Here is a 19,623-nt window from a genome sequence, read left to right as displayed (position 1 = left end):
TGCAAGACGAAGAGATGATTGTACCTGCATGGGTCATGTACATGATGGTGATGATAACGATGACGACGAATGATAGTCTCTTACGGCATACTGCACGGTTTTTGTTCCAATGAACTGCGCAATCATCCTAAGCACGTTGCCATGCATGAGTCAAGTGTTAGGTCAAGTCTTGAAGGTACCAAGTTGCGACTGGTAAGAGTTGATTTCCTAATACTACAACGCAACGGCTACTACTACTACTACTACTACTACTACTACTACTACTACTACTACTACTACTACTACTACTACTACACATCGTCTCTCGTTTCTCATGACATCATCACCACCACATGCTCGCACCGTGAGCCGCCTTTCACTACCATTACAAATTAAGCAAGGAAACTTAAGCCTTAAGACCAATCTCAACAGCAGCGAGAATGAACTCCATGAAACCAGCATTGGTGTCAATGATGTTTTGGATATACTCCTCGCTCGTGGGATAGAAGTTAGTCGGGTAACCAAACTCCATGGTGTATCCGTAGACCTTGGTGAGCTTCTTGTTACCCTGCCATCGGCTGAAAGACCAGTCGTCAGTCGCGCCAGAAGTAGGGTAAAGGCCAACAGCTTGTTGAGGGATGTATTCGCGGCCTCCAACGGAAATCATGGCATCGGTGGTGCGGTTGGCTGCGATGCGGATGTTGTCCCAGTCCTCTTGGTCAATGTACTCCTTGTACAGGTCGTCCTCGACGATACCACGCTTGCCGTCGTAAGCAGGGTTGAACAGGTTCTGCTTGGGGTCGTGGGATTGGTCGACGTCGTCTCCCCATGAGTAGAGCAGAGTTCCGGCAGCAGAGTGGACGTCAATGTACCAGTGGATGTTGGGGTACTCGTCGTACACCCAAGCCATGTCTCTCGACTCAGGCTCGGAGAATGGTGCGGTACCGTAAAAGGCCTGGGAAGCTGGGTTTGTTGAAGCTGGGGAGACTGAAGGGTCAAACTTCTCGGTGAAGTTCCAGAGGAAGTCGAAGTTCCTGTTCAAATCTACACCAACACTGAGGGGTTCGTTGGGCCTAGCAGAGGCTGGGTTGCGGTTCTTTCGCCATAGGTTGCTGTTGGCTTGGTCGTGGCGCACACCATCTGGGTTCAGCATGGGAATGAAGACAACTCCCGCACCAAGAGCCTTCTTGACTTGGCTGTTGGTGTACTTCTTGTTGCCGTAGGTGAGACCGATGCGGTGCTCGTTGGCATAAAGAAGGTCAGAGACGAAGTAGATCAGGTTGTCAGGTCCTCCGCGCTCACGTGCGTGAATGCCTATTCGAGTCAGTTTGATACATGCAGTATCTTCATTGATCAATGCATACCTGAAGTGAAGTAAATGTACTGCTTGTCCTTCTTGATCTTCTCTGCCTTGTTGGCAACACCACCGATGATGTTCGCACCCTCGTAGGTCTTGTGTGGCGTGGTGAAAATGGACATGCCGTACTCTTTCTCCAGACCCTTCATGGCGGTGTAGACTTCGTCGGCATTGAAGACACCGGCGCTCTGAAGCTGAGCGTACTCGCTGGGCTTCCTAGTACCGAGACCCCGGGGCGCGACCTTTCCGCCCTTGAAGCGGTCGCCCTTGCCAATGGGTGCAGTCACAGTCTGTCGCTTGTTCATGTTGTGCAAAAGCTCAACGCGTACGAGCTCGGGGTCCAGGCTTCGCTTGAAGTGGTCCAAATGGTCCTCTGAGATGACGGCGTGCAGCTTGTGCTCGCCACCCGCAGCCATAACAACAGGGCGGCAGCCATAGTCGATCTCGCTGTTGGCCGAGATGAAGTCGTAGAGCTGGTTCTTCTCCTTCGCGTAGAATGCGACGCTCAAGACATCGGATGCGAGAACAGCGCCGGGAAGCAGACCGAGGAGTGTGGAGACCTTCATGGCAGACAGCGATAATAATAATGCTGCGACGAGTAGAAATTGAGAGTCGTGCAGACACAGACTGTCGCCATCCTGTTCTTATTTATTCAAGGTCGATGGCTTGGTACTATGTGTCGCGAGCCTCTTAGAGAAGAGCATTGCTGCCAGCTTCCTCATCCGGTAATGGGGAGGCGGTTCTCCAAGACTCCAAGACAGCAAGCGTACTTGGCTGGCGTACCTGCCCTACGATTCTAAGCAGGTCCGAACTGTTATCTTCTGCTATGGCCACACGAAATGTACTCTAACCCGGATGATGGCGCTGGTGGTGGGCCAACGAATGCGAAAATGCTCTAAAGGATCCAGACTCCTGGTCCATGGTGTCGAAGGCGTTGCCAAGACTGTTGAATGTGGGTTAGCAAGGCACCGGCGGTTGTTGCTACAGGATCGTGAGTGAGTTGCAGATAAGCATCGCTCCGAGGCTGTCAGAATCAAGCACTGGGTTCCCCACAGCCGAGTAGATGTATAGTATGTCTGGGGTGAGACCTGGAAGAAGAACTGGAGAATGCGCAGGGCTGCAACTGATGCACGCTAGGATGGCGCGAAGAATGATATCTATGTTGTCGCATAGCGATGTCCCTGCAAGCCGAGCGAGGATGTCTGTAGCATGTTGGCGATTACGAGTTGAGATGTGCGATGGATGAGGAGTTCGAGTGATGATTGTCTCCAGGACGCGTTCGCGCTCGTTGCCAAGACACTGTGCAGCTAACGCCTATCTCCGCGCCCAGATGTGTTCGTCATCTCCTTCATCGACTGGCAAAAGCAAACATGGAACCGCCTTGATATCCGATTGCGCCTGCGAGGCCACCAGAACTCGCGATGGATTACAGCCCTCTAACTCCAGAGGTCAACGTTCTGCTGTTGGGCGATTCGGAAGTCGGGAAGTCGACGTTCTTATCGTGAGTTCGGCGCGCGCGGTTCGCGTGACAGTTGATGTCGATTGACGTCTTGCTACCATTACTGACGTGTTCGCAGTCGCCTGTCACTCGGTGTACAGCCTCAGGGCGACGACCTCCCACCGTATGAACTCCCCAAGCTACGCGATATCGACCAGCCCTACGCCTTCGACATCTCGCTCTACGGGCGTCCATACAGGCTGCAGTTTTATGACACTGCGTCGCCCCAGAACTACACTCTCCTGCACCCGCAATTCGTGATCCTCTGCTACGACATCTCCTCGCGCGCATCCCTCGATTCTCTTGCATCGACATGGCTGCCGATCGTAAATAAGCACTTCAACTACGACGAGAACCTGCCTGTGATGGTCCTAGGGTTGAAGCGAGACCTGAGGAAACAATGGACGTTAGCCGAGCATGGCCCGGATAAGAAGGGCAAGGGGCCGAGTGTCATGCCACACGAGGGTCTGCAGGCGGCGCAGAGGATGCTGTGCGATCACTATGCTGAGTGCAGCGCGCTGACAGGGGAGCTGTGCAGGCAGGTACTGGAAGACGTTGCAAAGACGAGCGCAAAGACAACGACTGAGAAGGGCGCCAAAAGTCAAGGGGCTGATATGTGTACTATGATGTAGTTTGTAAATATGTCGAGAGTATGATTGAATACAAGCGCATCGAACAGTACACATGAACAGGGACATTCATTAGAGCATCACAGTATTCCCTCCCCTGCAAGGCGTGCCAGATCCTGTTAATAGCAAAAACAATGCATTTGGCTCGAATGAAACGGCAAAAAAATTGGTTCATGCGACACCTGTGTGATTCGAACACACGCTCCCGAAGGAACTGGCTAACTTTCCTGTGAAGGACTAGCAGGCCAGCGCGTTAACCACTCCCTAGAATTTGGATTAGTAAGCGTTGAGTAGGCAGACTGGATCAAACGTACGCCAAAGTGCCTTCAATTTGCTGTTTTGCTGATTGATGAAGGATTGAGTAATCTGAGCGTATATGTGAGAGGGTGATGAGGCCAGCTTGGGCATGGCTGAGCGGGGAAGCGGGGTTCAGGTGGGGGCCGACAGCACAACTAGGGAGAGACGCATTCGACGGCACGCCCAGTCTACATGCAGCGACTGCTTTAAGCGCTTTGCACACTCATGGACATAGAGATGTGTTAGATGAGAGCATGAAAGACGGGTGAAAATTTATCGACTCTCATCCCTCAGAAGCGCACTAGTCCTCTAAGGGTTAAGAGCAATTCAGAAAACTAAAGTATTGGCCTTCGCAGAATCCAACTAAAGACCAACAGCGCATTGCAGCTTCACAAGTGCTTCACCGATGAACCGGTAGTAGAAGCCTTTGTATTGAATACGTTGAATCTCCGTTTGAAGAAAGCGGCTTCGTTCAGACACAAGTCGGGTCAACCTTGGAAATGTCTGAAAGAACCAGGTAACCATACGGTCGACACTCAACCATTAACTCTATTTTGACCATGCCAACGTCGCTCTCATCCAGCTATGCGCTGTTTCAAATCGCGATGTGACGACTGCTGCATCATTTGAGCTGTGACGACACTTCACCAGCCTCTGGCTCGCTTACATGCGCGCCAATCACACGCCATCCGTCCCTGCGTCCTGCTGGCTCAGGCTCCGCCTCATCATCACAACTCAACAACTCCTCGACGCTTGTCGTGCCCTTGTTCTCGTCGCTACGAATGTATACACGTCAAATCCATCGGCGACGTGGCACCAGTCCAGCTGTCCAGGTCCGACTCGCCAAGTTGCCTTGTGAATACATCATGGGGCGGGCGCCCAAGTGCTGAGGCAGGCACTCTTCGTTCGCATTTCCGCTCATCTAGTTTCGTAGCCCTGGCTGCCTGAAAATGCCAAAAGACAGACCTCAGGCTCACACTCAGCCAACGAAGGCAACAGATTCGACGACTGAAACCACTTCGGGGGCATCCTACGAAACTCTCAACCAAGAACCAAGAGCAGACGATGTCTTCCTTACGCGCAGTATCCCCGGAAACGCCAGATCTAGGTTTTCACGTTGGAAGAAGGGCGTCACATGGTAACAAGACTGCAAACTGGAGCATATCATGAAGGAACAGACATTCTTTTCTGCATTAAAGCGAAATGCATCTCACGTATTGTCAACAGCGACGTGGTAGCCAATTTATCCTCCCCACAAAACCGAAACGCCAACTCGAAGCCTCGAGACATCATAATGGTCCGTATACCATAACTCATCAGTCGGTCCGCCCAGGGATAAATGCACGCTAAAGAATACTTGACGAGAAAGAGGTGAACGTATTAAACGGAAATTTGGGTATAGGGCGCATGCTCTTCGAACTCCTAGACCATGGCACGAAGTGAAATCAAGGTTGTCTCTTGCGCCGCGATCATGTACTTCGTCTTATGCGTTGGTTTATTGGGATAGGTGCGTTTACGAAGACGTGGGATTCGTCGGCGATGCGAGACTGCTTCTCCTCGTATTCCAAGGAAGACATCTTTAGGTCATCGATTTGTGCCTATCAAGTCAGCCTTCATACACAAAGTAAGGATATGCTTGAGCTACCTTGGTCAGCGGTGGTCCGATGGTGGTTATCAGAAATCCGTCGCGTCCCTGTCGACACCATTAGCGTTCTGCTATACTCAACAACCACCATTGCAAAGTACCTGGAAGGTGTAGGGCCGAACAATCGCATCCGGGCCGCAATGATAGCGTATCTCGTTCTGAATAACGGCTCTTGAGATGCCGAAGCCTGGCACGAAGTACGAGTTGGGCACAGCCATGATGATGGTGTTGGGATGGTCACGTCGGCAGGGTATTGCAATGTTGGCTGGACTCGATGTTCGCGGGCTGGGGATGATGGTAAGGTTGGGCGCGCTGGGGACTTATACATCTGACTCGCAGCCTTGCGACTGGGGAATCGGTTGCATACACTCTATCTACACCGGTTCCAGTCCGGATGAGGATGCGATGCATCGGCTGCGACCAAGTCCCCCGTTGGGCGTGGACGCGTCCGCCTCATTGTTCGCCTCGAAAGCCCAATCACCGCCATTGGGCAGCGACTAAGACCGGGTCTTGCAGCACCCTTTGCAATTGACCACTCACGGAATTCCCACTGCATTTTGTGGTATATCTCTTACTCTTGGAGGACTATTGCGGTTTCGTTATGCTTCGCATCTCGGCGCTAATTGCTGGAGCGGCCAACGCAGCTGCCACGTCTGCAGATGGATGGTCTCTCGCGACAACTACGGATGCTTAAAGACGATCTCTTCGCCACCAAACGCTCCAAAGGGGTTTGCGATATGTGATACTCCCACACCCTCTTGCAGTTCCAAGCCAGCGGGCTCAACCTGTTCTTCCAGATGCGATGAACTTGGCGCCAAAGGTTTCTAGCGGAGAAACCTCGACGCCGATCATACCCCGGCTCAACTTCCACGATGGGTGACACCCAGTCGCCCCACGGTAATCGCACAGCAGAAGGAACACAGTGTCGCGGTGTCTAAATTCGGCCAGCGTGGCTTCACCGCTAGATCTGTTAAGCGAAGGCGCGATCGCATCCAGGAGATCCCTTCCGCACGCGCTGCTATGGGTATGAATGCATCCAGCTACGGGGATGTTCCAGGTTTTGAATATTCCAAGAGCCGAGCCGAGACCCTATAGTATCCACCATCATGTACCTTGGTTGACGCAACAACGGTACCCGAGCCCTTGGGCTTCTTCCACAGCAGACGGACTAAGCGCCAACACCATCTGGCAACTCTATCTCACTGTGAGGCGAGCCTGGTTTACCCCGCTTGTCATTGATGATCTACTTCGACACTACCAGGAAAGGTGATAGATTACGGCATGTGGTGCCAATGGCAAGAAGAGAGCGTTCAGCAACACCTGGTGCTATCGCTTCGATTGTGAAGCTGTTCATCTGAGGTGTTCATGCGTTCTGTTCCCTTCGGCATAGATCATCTCTTGCGGCCAACAAACCTCAACGAACGCGTATCATTGCTCGAAAGTACAGGATCACCACCGGAGTTGCATCCTAACGGCGGTCTCGGCTCTTGCACACGCCGCATGAGTCGTGTACACGTGTGCGACTTCATGAACATGTGCCCAATGCCCAACGTCCGAGCGTTTAGGTTCCATCACAACAAGCATTCCATCGTCGTGGCCAACATACTGTACCTACAGCACCTTATGCACCGGACTACCCCGCAGAATCCACCATGCAGTCGCCTCGTACGCCACCTCACCTTGCATCCGGTGTCAAGGTGTCCCCGAAATTGTCGACCTACGTCATGATGTCACTGATGAGACGACACGACGCAGTGGATGTTGTGAGGCATTATGAGTTTGGAGGCAAAACCTGGTTGCGGCCATTTCGCGGGCTACGAGGAACCCCGGGCACATCGAATGCGTGATCACGCCATATTCAGTCGGCGGTTCCTACTTACCGGCCTTACTGGAAGACAGCGGAAGATGGCGCAACCCGAGGTACTCCGCAACTAACGCAAGACCAGAGAGCGTACCTACCGTGACTATACAGTAGCAATGCAGGGGATCCGAGCGGCTTGGAAGTAATGCACCTAGTGTTGACGAGAAAGCGCATTTCAGGGACGGATGATCGTAGGTAGGATCTGACAAGCAAGGTACGGCTACCGCTTCCGGCAGAGAGCAACTCTTTCAAAAACAACTGTTCGTTAAAGCGGCCGAAATCATAAGCCCGAGAAGTCGCCCCGCTGCCACTCTGCTCTATCGTACGACTGCTCTCCGATCTCGTATAGCTTTTGACATGTTTAAGGCCTTGTTCACCGGACATTGACAAGGCTCAGCCCGGTTGTGATCATTCGGGGCGACAATCTCGACAACATCGTGTCCCTAGGGTCAGCTAGCAATCCTGCAGACGTGTCCTGACAAAATTCACGACTGTCACTGGGCTGTCACTTTGCAGAGCAATGGCTCTTCGAATAGGCAACGACGACGGACGACTGGCACACTGGAGATGGGAGGGTATCAGGCAATGCGTTCTGTGACGTCTTCCATGCCTATGGAGTCTAGCACACCCTGATTGAGACCCGATAGGCGATGCGCCCAAAGGAAGATACCGTCCAAACCCCCACTCGCCACAGACTAGTAAGCTGCCTTCAGCCCTTGTCTGCCCTGTTCGAAGAGTAGAACCGGAGCATGGGTCAGCGGGACTACGTGTGAGACAATTGGCACGAATTCTGCTAACGATTACTATATGTGGCCACTCAGATACTTCCACAGGGAAATCCCTTCTACAGATGGCTGTTCTGTGTCAGTTAATCGCGTCAGCTTCATTCCATGGTCCCACGCCACCACCATCACACCGCGACCGAGCCCACAACGGCAAAATCCTGTGAACAGCACACGCTTCATCCGGTGGTTGGACACGATGGCTGTCTCGTTGACGGACAAAGATGGATGCAATAGGCACAAGGCTTCACGCTCTTAGAAGTCGAGGCGGAACGCAGCCGAACGAAGTGACGAGGAACACTATTTGCTCTTGCTTGATCGCAATCTGTACATGCGGCCTGCAACATCTTCAGCAAAGTGCCATCACAAATTCGCCACGAGCGGCATTCCGAGCACGAACCGTGGATCTCGCGTGCCACGTCAACCGTCCTTGTCAATGCGCGTTCGCCGTTGTTGATCGCGGCAAAATGCATGCAGCGCATCATATGCAGGTCTTGCTAAGACCCAGTACCTGCTCTAGTCTTACCAACTTCTTCCACAAACGCACCTTCACAAATGGTTCTGTGAAAAAGTGAGGCTTCGTAATTTCCGAAGTCGTAACCCTGTTTGCCGATCCGATTACGCCCTAAGCCGGGACGGACACCACGATGTACTCCTGCCGACTGCGCGGCGTTCGGTAACACCAGTCGACACGGCATGCGTGAATGACATGAGTGAATGAGATTTTTGGAAGCAAGGCGACCAATAGAAGTTGTGGTAGAAGCTCGTGCGCTTCAGATGCCGATCCTTTGAGTTGGCGAAGCGGCCCACTTCCTCCCTTGACTTTGCTTATTGCGGAGCCGGAGTCGTGAGCCTCACGAATGTCTTGACAGTTGGCTGGAAGCCCTCCTCTGCTCCACCCCTCGAAGGATCTGGTTTTTGTTCTGTATTGTCATCGATTCGAAGAAAGAGGACGCACATGGACGGTCTGCTTCAACTTGGATGCTGACGAGGTCCAGCTACATCTAGAATACCGAACGCCATGCGTCAACACTCGCCAATCTAGTCTTAAATCTTTACTGCATCGTCTTCGTGTCCAGGAAAGGCTCAGACGAAAGAATACGACCTATCAACGTTTGCCGCATACGGTCGCGCTCAAGCACTCGACAAACACGTTCCGATAACCCAGAGACTGGACCGCGCAATACTATCAGACTGGACCGCGCAATACTATCAGACTCCTCCTGGATACACGTACCACGATACAGATATAACGCAGGTGTCCTTAGCATGACCTTCGAGGTTACAGCTGTAACGCCCGAACGCCCCCGAACCTAGCCAGACTGCTACGACGTACTCTCCTCAAGCCCGACAACCACGCGTTGTCTATCGTATCGTCTCATACACGAAAAAACCTGAACAGGCCTGCGGACTACATCAAGACAAAATCCACCAAAGTGGTTGACTCAACGTCAAGGTAGGCTCCAGGGTGTGCAGCTTTTCCCCAGACCGGCTTGGTGTGGTTCAAAATACTCTTGGTCATGCGTAAACGACTTAAATCTGTTGGTAAATCACACAAAGAGCTAGAGCGCGTTACCAAAACCACAATGGTGATACGACTTGTTCCTAGCCGGTCGGGCTGTGCTCAATGGGGACTTTCTTCGTAATTACACATTAATAGATTGCTAGTTGAGCAAGCCCCGGGTATCATTGTACAAGTAGAAGGCTAAGAGATCCGATGCAATGCCTTCGCTACGATGGCGTTCTTTCAAAGCCTTCTCCAAGGGGAGACGAATCAAACGTACTTACCTTCTAGTAGTAGCTCCTGTTTCGACTTCTCGGGCAGCAACGGAAGAGATTCCTTCTGTCGCATGTTCGTACTCCGGTCGCTGAGTACAGAAGTGCCCGACGAGCGCGACTTGTTCGACTTGGAGGACTGCGGCGACGCGAAGTGCTGACTGGCCAGTTCATCGCGGAACACAGGCGTGCGCCGACCGATCGTCTCCGGGCTATTGGTGTCGCGCTGATGAGCCTGCGTGATGGTCTCTGCTCTGTCATCGGGCAGGGCCTCCGCCTCAGTGACCAGTGTCCCACCAACTTCTTGATCCTGCTGACCGCGCACGACTTCCGCCTCAGTGGTCAGAGTCTCATCGCGCACGACTTCCGCCTCAGTAGTCAGTGGCCCCTCGCGCACAATCTCCCCCTCAGCATCCAGCGTCCCCCCAGCCTCAACCCACTTCCTCAAATGCTCCTCCCTCAACCTCTCCCCAAACCCCGTCCACCTCACCCCAACCCTCATCGGAATCCTCCCCGCCCTCTCCAAAGCATCATACCAATCCCTATGCTCCGTCCAAACCAACCTCCTTGAGCACTTACTCGTCGTCGGCGATCTCCCTATATCAGCGACATGCTCAAACAGCATCTTCGCCATCGGCGTGTCGATATCGAGGTTATCCAGAATATTAGCCTTGATACCGCGATCGAAACACAGCCATTCTACCACGTTATCCCCCGTGCGAAATCCGAGCGCCGAGCCACCGAGCTGGAAGACATCAGCCAGGTAGCCGACTTCGAGACACCCCGGTGGGATTTCGTCACCAGCCGGAACGGGTTTCTTGCGGAACGGGTCGTCGGATCGGAGCGCGCAGACGAAGCCGTGCGTTGGCCGGTTCAGCAGCGAACGTAGTTTAGCGACTGAGATGAAGGAGGCGCGGTAGTGGTAGATGGCTACATCGTTTTTGGCAAACCGGAAGTATTGTGCTTGTTTTAGCTTGTTGCCGTTGGGTCCAGGGATGGGTTTGGGGCCGTATGTGCGTGGTTTCTTGGGCGTTATGGGTCGGGGTTGCTTGACCGGCTTGGGTTTGGATGGTCGGGGGTGCTTGTTTGGGGTGCCTTTAGGGCGGGTCATATCTTTTTCTTTTTTTCGTTTGAAAATTTGCGGTGGTCTTTGGGCGGTCAGGGAGCGCGAATAAGAGGAGAGGAGAGAGGGAAATTGATTGCTGACGAGGGTCACATGTTTTGGTCATGGAGTGTTGTAGCAATGGGGATAGTGTGCACGGGGATTTAGGCTACTGCCGCTAGAGAGGTGCTAGATTCAGGGTCTGGTTCACCGTGAAAGTGAAAAGAGAGAAGAGGAGCGCGGAGGCTAGCTGGGCGGGGGAGAAACCGCGAAGTTTTCCTTGAGCTAGCTCCCGTGATCGGGAGAGAGGTAGAGCGTGAGGTCTGAGAGCTGGGGCGGCTCTCTGTTACTGCTTATCATCCCGTAATGCAAATTGAACAAGCTGATGTCACAGTCCTTTGCTCAGCTTGGGTATGTCGCGATGATATGTCGTAATTAGGTCAAAGCGGTGTGCAGCGTGGCAGCTCAGAGGTACGTCGCGCATACAGAAGTGTCGCCATAGCTCTGACACTACGTGAAGATGTGTACTTGGTTTACACTGATGAAGTGCGCTCGTATGGGGTGATGAAAGCGTCGGAAGCGAGGATGTAAAAGTTCGTAGTCGTTGTCGAGACATTGTATTGGCCAGATATAAGCTGATATATGACAGTTCAAACTCTTGCCCGTAGTCTTCTGCGATTGTCAGGTCCACACGCCCTTTTTGCTAGCGAAAGCAGCATTGCCGCGTTTCTAAGTACCTCTTATCCGCGCGGGCCTGTGGTGATGTCTGGTGGCCGATCTTGTCAGATGTGAGATGAAGAGAGCGATTTGATAAGCAAAGCTTTACCACTGGTTGTGATAGTATATAGCGCCAGTCGAGGGAGTATCTCATTGTAGGTCTAGTGCGATAGAAACGATGATTTGGTGAGAGAATTGTGTTTCGAAATCTACTTTCCAGTTCTCCTCAGTCTATTTCTAGTGAAGGAAAAGGCAGGCGCCGCGCTAAACAAGCACTGGCCTATCTTGATTAGAAGCCCCCGATATGTATGTCTCTCACTACCCCACCCCTCACTTCTCCCCCCAGCTGTACCATCGATTGTCTTGGATTATGTGGATCTCAGGATTCCTCTGGTTGTCGATCCTCTTCGCTGCTGTTGCAGGCGAGGTCTGTCAAAAGTAGGTATGGTGACTTTATTTGAGTAGCTGTTTTGAGCGGGACTTTCTACCATGTACCGAATCTGTTTGGTTACATGTCGTTGTAGTTAACCTTGATTCTAGTTGCGCAAATGACGTTTCTCTTACCGCCAACCTTTCGCTCCCGGGTGCGCTCGATAAGATACTTGTCGCCGCTGATCCGCCTTCTCCATCGGACCCGTCGTCACCCAGGCCTCCTAACTCTGATTCTGAATCTGACTCAGAGGAGCGAGTGACTCCAGCGACCGACCAAGTCTACCAGGATTGCAGAAACAAGGGGTGCATGCTCGAGTGGGCGATGCACCACTCTGACAGCGATGTCGCCATTCACTTTGTTCCTCCCCAAGTAAAAGCACAATCACCCTTCCAGACTGCTCAAGACCTCGAGAATTGGAACTGGTATCAGTTCCCTCCGGATGAAATTAATGAAGAATATCACGACCTGGACAACGAGTATTGGGGTCTTCAGAAAGTATTCGAGGGTCTTGTGATTTCCAAGTACACGAACTTCAACGAGGAAGAGGGCCCTAATACAGTCCTCAGTATCGTGCATGAAGACCCAACTGACGAAGAGGACGTCGACGAACAAATGTACGTTGTCGACAGCGAGGGGGGTAAAGAGTATCGGTGCACAGGTGCCGATTACACTATGTCCATCAATACAAAGGACGGAGTCGTAATCGGCATGAACCGCAAAGGCCCTATGCAGGCAGGCCAGGAACGAGTTCCACCCCTGACACGAGATGATATGCCGAAACTTCACCAATTCTCCGACGTGGGTTGGATCACATGGAAAACATTCGCCGAGCAGAATGGTCATAATATCAGAGGTCTTCGATATTTCATCTCGGTCGCTATTACCAATCCACAAACCCGAGCGGTATGTCGGAAAGTATTCGTTGACAAGAACCTGGTATTGACAGGGTGGCCGGGAGAAGTTTTCGGATCCGGCACGAATGAGTTTCATGCCATTTTGGGTAAGTTGCATCTAAACCAGAAGGGCCAGAGCGTCACCGGGATTTTGTCGTGTTCATTGTAGAATGGCAAAACCACCGGAGCTCACTTGAGACCATGCAGTCTCCCAATTTCCGAACTGGAAGGGACTTCCGGCTAACTTTTGGGCAGGCACTCCCAACATGCGAGGCTATGGATACATGCTGGTTCAGCATAAAGCCGATCTGGGCAACATGTACATCAATGCAGTTCGCGTCTTCAAGTGCGAAGGCAAAGGAAGTCTTTGCATTCTCGCGTATGCATACCAGGAGGCACCGGCCGATCCAGTGGACGATCCAATGGACGAATCAATGGTCACTTCGGGTGAAGTCAGCAGACGTGATGAAGGAAGTAGCATCATGCGTCTACACAAGATCTTCGCGAAGCTGTGAGAGCTAGGGGGGACGGGTTAGAGTATATGGGAGTATAGAGGACAACTAGACCTTTGGATATTAGACAAGCGCGAATACCGGTCTTAGATGTGGATGCTGGGTCTGGGCTGCTGTGAAGGAGTGTACGGAGCTGCAGGCCTCTGCGACTTCTTTAGATTGGGGATCATGTCGTCTGCACGTCCAACCAAATAACATGGACGATTGTCACATTCAATTCCATCTCTTTTGCGGTGTCGGAGTGCTCGATCCAGTCAGGCAGCTCGATCAACGCCACGTCTTGTAGCAAAAGTAAATCTGCTCAGGCGGCCAATGACAGAAGTCGTGGGCGCGTCGAGTCGGAGCGGATCCGGCAGCCGCGACGCGCGCGTGTTGTTTTGAGGGGATCCGAATGCAGGGAAGGAACTTACATATACCACCTCATGCCCCATACTGCGTCGGTCCTGAACTTGCACCGCTCAACCGCAAACACTCGCCGCCGATCAAGTGTCATTGCAGAAGCCATGTCGTGCCATGACCACGCCAATACGTCAAGCGCGGGCTCGCGTCATATGACAGGCGTGCCCCGCGCTGTAGGATGAGAGCTCGCGCATGACAGCCCACGAAGGAGTATCTGCCGCCCGTTGGAGCAATCAATTCGCGCCTACACAATGCGCCTGTGGGGTATTAGCCGTTCCACCGAGCGACGTGCTTCTCGCTGGTCTGGGCCATGTTCAGCAGTCCAAGATTAAAGAGAGAGAATTCCTCGGCTTTCGTTACCCCGCTAGCAACTCCGTCGACTAGAGGCTGCCGCCCGTCCTATCAGCCGAGTATCTTCGCCGCATTGCGCAATCGGGACCGCGGCCGGTAGCGAAGAAACTCCCTCTGGACTCCCTTGGATTCGTCTTTCCGAGGTTATACCACACCACCCATTCGCCATGAGGCCTGCGACTACTGCGCCCGCCGCTTTCCGCGCTGCGACGTCCATCGCACGACTCCCCCACCGCCAGACGTGCTCCTTTGCGACGCGCTGCCTAGCTTCCCAGACTGCTGCGAGATCGGCCCAGTTTTCGAGCCCGCGACGAACATCCGCAAACAGCGCCCCAACACCAGCACCCAGCCTATACACTCGAATTGGACAGTATAGGATGGCGTCCTCGCAGGGAATCAAGAAGATCCAGGTCAAGAACCCTGTGGTCGAGCTCGACGGCGATGAGATGACCAGGATCATCTGGCAGGTCATCAAGGACAAGTTCATCCACCCATACCTCGACATCGACCTCAAGTACTACGACCTGGGCCTGCCCTACCGTGATGAGACCAACGACCAGGTTACGCTCGATGCCGCCGAAGCTATCAAGAAATACTCTGTTGGCGTCAAGTGCGCGACCATCACCCCCGATGAGCAGCGCGTCGAGGAGTTCAAGCTCAAGAAGATGTGGCTGTCGCCAAACGGCACCATCCGCAACCACCTGTATGGCGCACACTGGAGCAAAGGAAGACACATGGCTGACAGCATACTACAGAGGAGGAACCGTTTTCCGCGCGCCCATCGTCATCCCCACCATTCCCCGACTCGTGCCTGGCTGGAAGCAGCCCATCATCATCGGCCGCCACGCTTTCGGCGACCAGTACCGTGCGAAGGACCGCGTTATCCCCGGCGAGGGCACACTCGAGATGGTCTTTACACCCAAGGGCGGCAAGCCTGAGGTCATCAAGGTCTACGACTTCCCAGCGGAAGGCGGCGTCGCGCAAACCCAGTACAATACCACCGAGTCCATCTCCGGCTTCGCACACGCTTCCTTCAAGATGGCGCTCGACAAGAAGCTGCCGCTGTACATGAGCACCAAGAACACCATTCTCAAGGCATACGACGGCAAATTCAAGGATGTCTTCCAGGCCATCTACGACAGCCAGTACAAGAAGGAGTTCGAGGCTGCCAAGATCTGGTACGAGCACCGCCTCATTGACGACATGGTCGCCCAAATGATCAAGAGCGAGGGTGGCTACATCATCGCCATGAAGAGTGCGTGTCCATCCTACCAATATTCTGACTTCACTGACATTCCTAGACTACGACGGAGACGTCCAATCCGACATCGTCGCCCAAGGCTTCGGCTCCCTCGGCCTCATGACCTCGACCCTCATCACCCCTGACGGCAAGACCTTCGAGGCCGAAGCCGCGCACGGTACCGTCACCCGCCATTTCCGCGAACACCAAAAGGGCAACGAGACCTCCACCAACCCCATCGCCTCCATCTACGCCTGGACACAAGGTCTGGCCAAGCGTGGTGAGCTGGACAACACACCTGAGCTCGTCGTTTTCGCCGAGCAGCTCGAGAAGGCTTGCGTGGACACTGTGGATATCGACAAGATCATGACTAAGGATCTGGCCCTTGCGTGTGGAAAGAAGGACCGGGCGTCTTGGGTCACCACCAATGAATATCTTGATGCCGTCGAGAGGAGATTAAAGTCGAGCTTGAAGGAGAAGCTATAGATGTACAGCAGTGTTGAATAGTCGCGTGGGATATTCCTTGCATCGGATCACTCGGTAACAGCGTGATTCCTAGACCTGACCATGTAGACGGAGTTCTGCTTACTCTTGGGCAGGAATCGATTGTTCACAAAGTCAATTGTGCCTTTACATGTCTTCCTTTGCCAGTGAGGCGCGAGAGCGCGAGGCATCTTTTTTTGGCAGGGAGCTCGTGCCATGTCGTCTCCACATGTTCCCGGAGCACGTTGCTTTTGATGAACTGGGTTTACGCTAATTTCCGATGAGACCCAAATCCTCAAAAAGAAACCAGTCTCTTGCATGTCTCACGGCAGTATGCATATGCGGGACGATCTGATGTTTGTTTGTTACACAGCTGATTGCAAAACATTTGTCGCGACTGTCTTATTGAATTCCCAAGGCTTGCATACTTTGCATTCCGTTTAGCAGCTCTGTGTTGGGCCCTCTTGTTCTCCTCGACAGTTGCTGGCCGTCTCATCCTAGACGGGATCACATGATGGAGGCGTTCACTGATGCTGCTCCCGGGACTAACCCGACTAAAGCCGCTAGGACCTACAGTGCGAGCCCGACCACCACGCCAGCCTCTGTACCAAATGACAGCGCAGGATCTACAGCCACCATTACCACAACATTTCCGTCGCCTAAAAAGCACGGCAGTCCCTCGACTCCCGACTCTACTCCATTGCACCGACGCTTTCTGCGAGCAGTCTCGATGCCGCCTGCGACACCGTCGCGTCCGCCCATGGAGAGCCAGAAATCTTTCGAGAAGGCGCGCGACAGCCCAGTCGTAGTTCGCCATACTCCCAAGAGGACACAACCATCGCCGATGAAGCTCGAAGTTGGCCAGGGCGCGTTCTACTTCTCAATTGAGCTGCCCCCCAACAAGATCACGCCAAAGAAGAGCGGAACGACAAGCAAGAGCCAGACGCCAAAGGGGGAAGACACGCCCACGAGGACGCGGACGCCTAGCCCGTTGAAGAAGGCGAGCCCAACGAAAGAGAATGCAGTGAGTACACCCACGAGGGCGACGCGCAGCCCGCTCAAGCGTGATGAGACGACCAAGCAGAGCCCTGCGAGGCCGTTGTTTGGTACGCCGACGCGGGCGAGGATGCACAAGCAAGATATGGATCCACATACACCTGTTCGGACAACGCCCAGCCCGCGAAAGAATCACAGCGCAGTGAAGCAGAGTCCTGCCAAGGTAGCTACTGTTACTCCGAAGAGAAGTGGCTTGCTCAAGACACCTGGAAGTAATCGACCTGGAAGTCCCATCAAGCGCTCGATTGAACAAGAAGACTCACCTGTAGATCCGCTCAGGACATCTGCACGCCTAGCGAGAGAACTCCTATCAGGGCCAGAGGAGACATCCCGAATGCCACCCGAACGTCTTGTGGACCTGAAAGACGAGCACGCTCCAGCAAACTTGGTCGCGACTGCCACAGACTCAGCCCCGCACCACGAATCCACGAGGCAGGCGCCACCAGCGAACAAGTGCCCAGAAAACATCGGACACCTCATGGCAAGCCTCATCAGCAGCACTACCAGCACGCGTGACTGGGGAACTGCCTACAACAACAACATGGTCTCCCCTATACCGACGCCCTTACGCAAGGCCTCCGAGAAGCTCAAGCTGGGAGAGTCGCCTTCTTTCCTGCGGATGTCGGCCAATGGTACGACCATGATGACCAATGTAGACCCTGCTTCCGATGTCAGCAAGAGAGGGTCTTTGAATTTACACGAACCTGCGTCAATCGACCCAGGACACGATAAGGGTAACCAGATTGAGTCGTCGTCGTCTGGATCAACCGAGGCAGTTCTTCCCTCTTCCAAAACCACAGATCATACTGCGGACGTGTCAAGCGAACCGCGACCCGCACGTCCACTGCGTGCAGCCAGTCTGGGGGTTTTCAACACCCTGAATGCGACTCGCGAGGTACCAGCCCCGCCACATCGCCCACTTCTATTCCCAAAGCGGAGGTCGGAGACCCTGCAGGAAGAGCCATCACGGCAAGAACACCAGGTCAGGTGGCAAGATATGGAGACTGCTTATTTGAAGCCCCTGCCTGCGAGCCACCAGAGGCGAGTGGGGACTGATCCAAGCGTACTTTTGAAGATGCAAAAGGATATGGCCAACTTGGAAGCGACGATGCGCCGCTCGGCAGGCGTTGTCGACCCAGCGTTTTGCGGCCCGCTCAATCTGAACGAGCTACCTGCTATGTCGAACGACTACTTCGTTAGAGGCCAGCAAGATATTAGAAGCCCAGGTGTTGTTGGTACACCAAAAACCCTCAGTAGAGCCAACTCCGACAACCCATCGATTGCGACCGTACAAGCGAATGGAGTAAGAGGTACTAGCAACTCATTAGCATCGTTGAAGGTTTCCGGTACGCCAGGTATACCACGATTGAAACCTAGTGCTCCTACCTCAGCACAAGTAACGAGAGACCGTCTTCTTGCAGCTAAGAAGGAAACTCCTCAGCGTATGGGTGCGACTAAAACTGCGGTTCCCGGAAGATCCCGCCCTCGATCAAAGACCACAGTTTCAGCAACAAGCAAGTTGGGAGCGGTGACTAGCACACCTCGCAAGACCCCAGCGACTCCTGCCAAACCCGTGGCACCTCCAAGCACAACAACACTCAGCTCTCCACACAGCCGCATTCCATCAGTGAACGCCGCCAAGCCCAGGATGCGAACACAGTCTGTTCCTCAAGCTGGATCGAAGCCGCTTTCCAATGCCTCGGGTCACGGTAAGGCCGTCGCAGCATTGAAAGAGCGTCTACCAAACGTACCAACTGCTCCGGTCAACACTAGACCTGTTCCGATCCGCAAACCTGTGCTCCCCTCCACTACAGCCACTCAAGTCCCTTCGGCCGGTCCACGACCGTATGGACAAGAGTTCGCCAGCGCGGGAGACATCGCTGACCGGCTCGCTGGTTGGCACGACGAAGATCGGAAGAAAGCGCAGATCAATCGTCCTACGGTCGCAACCAAGAACACGCCAGCGAAGATACAGGCAGGAGGCCAGACGGACGATTCTACCACACCAGACGGCTCACCTGCGAGGGTCCTCACACCCGCCAAGGTACCTGCATCGGCTAGGACTTCCAAAGCCCTCCCTCCTGCCAAAGACGTCAAATCAAGACCTCTTTCGACCAAGTCCGGCGCCCCGTCAACACCCAGATCTAAGCCCAGCGCGCCAGCTCCAAAAACGCCAGTCCCGAAAACGCCAGTCCCGAAAACCCCAGCCCCGAAAACCCCAGCCCCAGCGCCCCGTAACGCTGTCGCTGCCAACAACAACCTCAGGCAACCCATTACCGCCGCCAAGACCCCAGTAAACCGCCGCATACCCGTTCTCGACCGCAACGCAACGCGCACACCGAGCAAAGCCATCGTGAGTAGTCTGGATCAAGCGATCGATAGGAAGATTGCAGAGGACGCGAGACGTGGGATAGAGTATACGCCTGGTGGGAACCGGCTGAGGGATTTGCTGGATGCGAAGTCGATGAACGGGGGTGTTGTGCAGGTTTTGGAGGAAGAGGAGGAGGTGTAAGGATTTGTAGGGTTGTGGCAAGGGCGGCGAGGACGGTTGGTGGCGATTAGAGGTGATATTTCGGTCTTCTGTTTTTTTTTTGTCAAGTTCTGGTGTTGTGT

At 53.6% G+C, this 19,623-nt stretch overlaps 6 protein-coding genes across 6 annotated transcripts; 4 read left to right on the top strand and 2 right to left on the bottom strand.

The window, feature by feature from the left end:
- Positions 1–385: 385 nt before the first annotated feature.
- J4E87_002086 (uncharacterized protein) lies at positions 386–1,902 on the bottom strand (the record flags this gene model as incomplete). The annotated part of the gene is made up of 2 exons (XM_049373725.1): positions 386–1,293; positions 1,344–1,902. The coding sequence occupies 2 exons, from the start codon at positions 1,900–1,902 to the stop codon at positions 386–388; spliced, it is 1,467 nt and encodes a 488-aa protein (XP_049237095.1).
- Positions 1,903–2,757: 855 nt separating this feature from the next.
- J4E87_002085 (uncharacterized protein) lies at positions 2,758–3,466 on the top strand (the record flags this gene model as incomplete). Its single annotated transcript, XM_049373724.1, has 2 exons — positions 2,758–2,837; positions 2,914–3,466. The coding sequence occupies 2 exons, from the start codon at positions 2,758–2,760 to the stop codon at positions 3,464–3,466; spliced, it is 633 nt and encodes a 210-aa protein (XP_049237094.1).
- Positions 3,467–9,822: 6,356 nt separating this feature from the next.
- Positions 9,823–10,935, bottom strand: J4E87_002084 (uncharacterized protein; the record flags this gene model as incomplete). Its single annotated transcript, XM_049373723.1, has 1 exon — positions 9,823–10,935. The coding sequence occupies one exon, from the start codon at positions 10,933–10,935 to the stop codon at positions 9,823–9,825; it is 1,113 nt and encodes a 370-aa protein (XP_049237093.1).
- Positions 10,936–12,155: 1,220 nt separating this feature from the next.
- Positions 12,156–13,484, top strand: J4E87_002083 (uncharacterized protein; the record flags this gene model as incomplete). The annotated part of the gene is made up of 3 exons (XM_049373722.1): positions 12,156–12,163; positions 12,184–13,076; positions 13,225–13,484. 3 exons carry the CDS (start codon positions 12,156–12,158, stop codon positions 13,482–13,484), a joined length of 1,161 nt encoding a protein of 386 aa, XP_049237092.1.
- A 1,124-nt stretch (positions 13,485–14,608) lies between these two features.
- On the top strand, positions 14,609–15,957 carry J4E87_002082 (uncharacterized protein; the record flags this gene model as incomplete). The annotated part of the gene is made up of 3 exons (XM_049373721.1): positions 14,609–14,934; positions 14,987–15,486; positions 15,533–15,957. 3 exons carry the CDS (start codon positions 14,609–14,611, stop codon positions 15,955–15,957), a joined length of 1,251 nt encoding a protein of 416 aa, XP_049237091.1.
- Positions 15,958–16,714: 757 nt separating this feature from the next.
- Positions 16,715–19,522, top strand: J4E87_002081 (uncharacterized protein; the record flags this gene model as incomplete). The annotated part of the gene is made up of 1 exon (XM_049373720.1): positions 16,715–19,522. The coding sequence occupies one exon, from the start codon at positions 16,715–16,717 to the stop codon at positions 19,520–19,522; it is 2,808 nt and encodes a 935-aa protein (XP_049237090.1).
- Positions 19,523–19,623: the final 101 nt, after the last annotated feature.

Source organism: Alternaria ethzedia, assembly GCF_023757985.1.
Source record: "Alternaria ethzedia strain BMP 0044 chromosome Unknown scaffold_3, whole genome shotgun sequence".
NCBI classification, from domain to species: Eukaryota; Fungi; Ascomycota; class Dothideomycetes; order Pleosporales; family Pleosporaceae; genus Alternaria; species Alternaria ethzedia.
This window is presented reverse-complemented; position numbering and strand designations above follow the sequence as displayed.